The sequence below is a fragment of the Hippocampus comes genome, unplaced genomic scaffold (genome assembly GCF_001891065.2).
Source record: "Hippocampus comes isolate QL1 unplaced genomic scaffold, H_comes_QL1_v1.1 scaffold99, whole genome shotgun sequence".
Classification (NCBI taxonomy): domain Eukaryota; kingdom Metazoa; phylum Chordata; class Actinopteri; order Syngnathiformes; family Syngnathidae; genus Hippocampus; species Hippocampus comes.
The window spans coordinates 1,617,514-1,622,979 of NW_017805134.1; the positions used below are offsets into that span (position 1 = coordinate 1,617,514).

Below are 5,466 nucleotides of genomic sequence, written 5' to 3' on the forward strand. Positions count from 1 at the left end.
TCTGAAAATTACTCAAATCGGATTCCAAGATTTGTTTCCTTGATCAAACAGAGGAAAACAGAAAATGGCAACAATGCCATTAGTCACTGTAACAGCTTCAAAGACAGGCAAGCGACTTGTACGTCACCATGTAGCTCGCCCCTCAAACATCAGCTAAGCTTCTTAATGGTTATGTGTTTACGAAAACCACAATCAAGTAGAAGACAAGACAGACTGGTTCGGGACCATTAGAAAACAATGCGATTGTGACCGTGTTAATCAAGCTAACTAACGAGAGTGAGTCTGCCGATATACAGGAAGTTGTGTTTTCTGCACAGTGACTTGGACATGTGTGACGTACTCCCGCCAATGGGCAGCAAAAAAAAAATCAATCATCAATCAAGCGTAAGCGGTCACCTGTGGATCATGTTGTGAGAGTGAAGGTAGGCCAGCCCCTGCAGCGCTCCGTGAGTAATAGCAGCAATCTCCACCTCCTGCAGAGGCTTTTTGTGAACTGCAAACAACAACCGTGTTGGATGCCAATTAAAAAAAATAATCGTGTGGCAGTCACTGGGACGGGCCGACCTTCGCGGTAAGACTCACCTTCAAGGAGGTCGGAGGCGGATCCGAGGCAGTACTCCATCACCAACTGCACACAGAGTAGACGTGGTTTGAAAAACGAATCTTGAAAACGTTCCGTCCCGAAACCATGTTTGAATCTCAACTTCATACTTATTTTCGCATTATTGCATGAAGTTGAATCTCACATTGTATGGAAGTTGCCTCTTAATCTGCTTTGGAGCCTGTGGTTTGGAATTTTGGCCTGTTTTACTTCAGCTTCTCCCCCCTACTCCTGCTTGGAGTGAGGGATAGGTGGTGATGACGTATGGATTCAACACCGACCAACTAGGCCAAAATCTGAAGTGGGGGAGATGTAGTGAAGGATTCCGCATGGACTGACCGGGTCGGATCCTGAGGTCAAACCGATCTCCCAAATGTGTCAACCTGCAGCACTTCATCTCATGTAATGGACTCTTATGCTGGACCTAACATTATATACAAGTCCATGCTATGTATTTTTCTTTATTTTCCCTCCCCCACTTATCCAAAAAGCAAATGACAACATTATTCAAATCAAGGTTTGCTTTTGGGTTTTTTTTCCCACTGGGATTTGCTTTATTTCTACTGATAAGAAACACGTTAACCTAACATTATACAAGTCCATGCTATGTATTTTTATTTATTTTCCCTCCCCCACTTATCCAAAAAGCAAACAACATTATTCAAATCAAGGTTTGCTTTTGGGGTTTTTTTTTTCCACTGGGATTTGCTTTATTTCTACTGATAAGAAACACGTTGTTACCCTTGCAGTAACATATAGAAAAATAATTGATTTAGTTTTTTTTCCTTGAGGGATACTGTCAAAATAAGTGCTGAGATCATACCCATGCCGTGTGTTCCTTCAGATAACACCCTCGATACTCGATGGTGTTTGGATGGCGAAGTTTCTGCAGGAATTGTTACCCTTGCAGTAACATAGCAAAATAATTGATTTAGTTTTTTTTCCTTGAGGAATACTGTCAAAATAAGTGCTGGGATCATACCCATGCCGTGTGTTCCTTCAGATAACACTGGTCACCTCATTCGTCTGCTTGCCGCTGTACGACATCTTCTTGATGGCAACCACCTCATTGTTGCGCACGTCTCGGGCCTGAAAGGTGAGTCAGCCGGCGGAGACAATGAAGCTTGGGCAGTCAACGTTGTACGGAAAGCATACTATTTATTTTGATCAAGATAAACTAATCAGAAATATAGTCTGGACATTGCTGATGTGATTTAAAAAAAAAAAAAAGGTAAATTTCTTTCAAACATAATACCAATTCTAAGATGACCCCAAGAGAAAATGAAGCTTGGGCAGTCAACGTTGCACGGAAAGCATACTGTTTATTTTGATCAAGATAAACTAATCAGAAATATGGTCTGGACATTGCTTATGTGGTGGAAAAAAAAAAAAAAAAAAGTAAATTTCTTTCTAACATAATACCAATTCTAAGATGACCCCAAAACAGTTGACAAGCAGCGAACAACAATGTGTTTTATTATAAGATTCTAAAATGGTCTGGGTGACCTAAAACTGGAATGATAGATTTTTAAAGAGCAATTTAACTGTAATCTTTCTGACATTATTGTACCTTAAAGCAAAATAAAAACCTGCGATTGATTCTGAGGTATAAAAAGCATCCTCAACCCGAGTGGCAATATGGTCGTTTGAGGTTGGACGACTCACAAAGTAGACGGCTCCAAAGCTGCCGTGGCCGATCTCCCTGAGGTCGGCGGAGAGCTTCTCCGGGTCATCCCTGGAGCAACAAAATGGCAGCCGATGTTAACGGACGGAAAGTTAACTAAAGAGTCGGACTACAGTGAAGCACCGTTTCTCACGGGGGATGATGCATTTCCATACCTGCCCACACCAACCGGGTGAAAAAAGATGACATAAAAACTTGGTTTTAGCTACCCCAAATGCTTAAAACCCATTTAAATGTATTAAAAATACATTCCAGTGAGTGAAAACACATCAACTTAATAAAAGACACTTTTCCCAAGTATTTCTTTGCATCTGACCTCACTCTGAATTGCACAGTGCACCAAATAAGAGCAAACGTGTGCTTGCTGCAAGCACACGCCCAGCTGAGGTTTATTATAAAACTGACATGTAAGACACTAATACCAGCAGGCATTATATTTTTAAATGCCTACATGACGAACCAGCCCATTAAAATAAACATCCTGTAGATTAGTGCTTATAGAAAACGTTAAGCGTCATGTACAGGCTAACGGAAATTAGCCAAACTGTGTGTAAATGGTCAGACAACTGCTATTTTAACACACATGCGCATACAACCAACCACCCTCACAGGCACATATTCTCGCTGCTCTGTGGGAACATCTACAACTGGCTTCGTTGAGGAACTTCTCTGACACTTCTTTCTCTTAATTATGCTGCACCTCTTTCGGTAGAGCTTAGTGCCTTCATGAGTAAATCGGTACCTTGAAGAAAGAGGCGCCATACAGAGACCTGGTATCAGTACTCACCCTAATGTAAAATAAACAAATGTGATTTTATATAGTTGACGTTCACTTGAGTCAAATCTTCAGCTCTACTTTTCCCTGTACGATGAATATAAGGCCAGTTTGACCCTGGAACAAATTCTTTCCCAGGCATGTTGGATTGCCATGATGATGACGATGATCATCATCATCATCATCATCACAGCTGTTAAGAAGCGTGTGAGGTGACCGTGTGGAGCATTTGGATGTCTTTAAGCGTGTCACCGCGCTTGTGACAGGAAACATCACCACCAGGCGTGAGTGATTCAGTAAGCGCACAGAAAATAGAGAGAGGGGTGGAAAAAAAAAAGCCCGTGGGCCCACTCGCCCCCCCCCGCCCCCCCCTACCGAGCGCACACGCATTCTTTCAAAATGCGGTCAACCAATTTCCATTTATACATTTGAGTGGCCTTCAGCAGGAAGGAAGGAAGGCAGGCGATGGAACAATCCTGACAAACAAGCGGCAAAGTAGGCAAACGAGTAGCTGCAAACCAGAGCGCAGACTCCAACGAAAAGCAGGAAGTCATAGACACAGCGCTGTGTCTTTGTTTCGCCACAACACCTTTCCATGACACACGTGCTTAGTCAGCGTTGCCTAATGAGCGTCGTCGTGTGACTCAGCCACATGGTTGGACAATGCGAGCTGATGCAGCAGCTGCATGCCATTCAGATCCCGCAAAAAGAGCGTCAATCCGGACGAAAAGGGACCAATATTGCATGAGGCTTGAGTGACAGCCGCCGGTTGCCAGTCAGGCCACAATGTGCTAGAAGATTACATCATAAATAAGTGCATGTTTTGCTTCAAGTGGAACAGCCGGCCATCAACTGGAACTGCAGCCACATCTTGGAACAGAAGGACTGGCTGCCATAAATACAGTGCCGTCCATCATGATTGGTACCTCTGATTAAGATTTATTAAAAGCCTTCACTTTTTGATTGCAGAAGCATACTATCATGTTGGAAATTGTGGAAAGAAGGCAGAGACTCAAGCTCCTCCCAAAGCCATTTCAGTCCACAGACCTCAACCCTAGTGAAAACCTGTGGATGGGGGCTAAAAAGGAAAGTGTAGACATTTTAGAACAATCGGTCCCTCTTTCTATAATCTGCCATCTTCGGAAACATTCGAGAAGAATAGGTGTTGTTTTGTTGGCAAAGGGGGCTCGTAGAAAGTTTTCACAATCATTCATTCTTCGAGCCGCTTATCATCACTATGGTCGCGAGCGCACCAGGGATGCTCATAATTGTGACACACATGGTTTGATATAAAATCATTATTTCATCATGCAGGATTTCCCCCCACATAAATCTTGTGTCAAATGTTGTCCACTCAGCATCTATTGCCGCATACAGTATTTGAGCATGACGTCTCTGATCCACTAGTGAAAGGACACTTTGATTCTCTCCTCTTTCATCTCAAACTGCTTTGAACAACAAAGCGTTATGAGGGAGAAGTGATTAGGATTGCAGACTGTCCGTCTTTTATGTTATGTGTTGTGTTTACAGTTTTACTTAAACTGTTTTGTTAAGCCCTTTGTTACAGCTGCAGCTGTTGTGAAAGCACTATGTAAATCAGATTTCTCATTTTCCCTGAGATGTTTTTTTGTTGTTTTTCCTTGACCTCTTGGGGGTTAAGATCAGGGTGTCGCTAGTATTTGTCAACTGTGGGCATGTGAAGCCCTTCACGACTGTTTGTGATTAAGGGCTATGTAAATAAATAGGACTTGACTTGAATAAATGCACTTGAACTAAAAAGGTTTGGGGTTCCTCTTATACATTTTGATGCTATATTATTGAGAAAAGACTATGAAAGGCTAAAGATCACATTTTGATTAGGGGTGCTAATCGTTGTGGAGTGCAGTGTATGTGCATATATATGGTCAATATCCTATGGACTGATCGCCAGGACACATGGCGCACATTCGAATCTCTGTCCAATTTGTTTCGCTTCATTGTAGCTAACATGCTAGCATATTTTTGGAAGGTGAAAGTAAAACCGAATTTAAGTCCACAGAGAACGGCACCGATTGGAATCGGGTACATCCGAAAGTCTGCGAGGCAACCAGTACTGACTTGAAATGACGCCACATTTGCATGGGACATGCTGTGACGTCAGCCGAGCTAACCCGCTAGTTAGCATGACAGCTCGTGTTCAAACAACAGGAAATATGAAGGCAACCTCGGCTGGTGCGAGCAGAACACAAATAGACGATTGTTCCCAGGCAGACGGAGCCACTTGGTCTTGTTTTGCATTACGCTTTGTGCACTTTGTCTAAAAGTGGGTCAGCCGGAATACGCGCTGCCGTTGAACGGAGACGCGTGACGAGAGAGCGCTTGAACGTCCGTGTCACCGGCGCGGCCCGTTTGAAACCAATATTATTG

General features: G+C 43.1%; 1 protein-coding gene across 2 annotated transcripts in view; it reads right to left on the reverse strand.

Moving 5' to 3' along the window:
- Nucleotides 1–1,605, reverse strand: part of taok2a (TAO kinase 2a) — a 10,334-nt gene extending 8,729 nt beyond the window's left edge. Inside the window, exons 1-3 of one of the 2 annotated variants that reach the window (XM_019866461.1) lie at nt 1,584–1,605; nt 583–628; nt 397–493 (exon numbers count right to left, since the gene is read on the reverse strand). In XM_019866461.1, the coding sequence (XP_019722020.1) occupies nt 397–493; nt 583–622 (137 nt within the window). In that variant the 5' untranslated portion in view covers nt 623–628; nt 1,584–1,605. Of the gene's footprint in view, nt 1–396; nt 494–582; nt 629–1,424; nt 1,499–1,583 lie in introns of those variants that run through there. The other variant, XM_019866459.1, reaches the window with a different exon arrangement.
- Between the last annotated feature and the right edge of the window lie 3,861 nt (nt 1,606–5,466).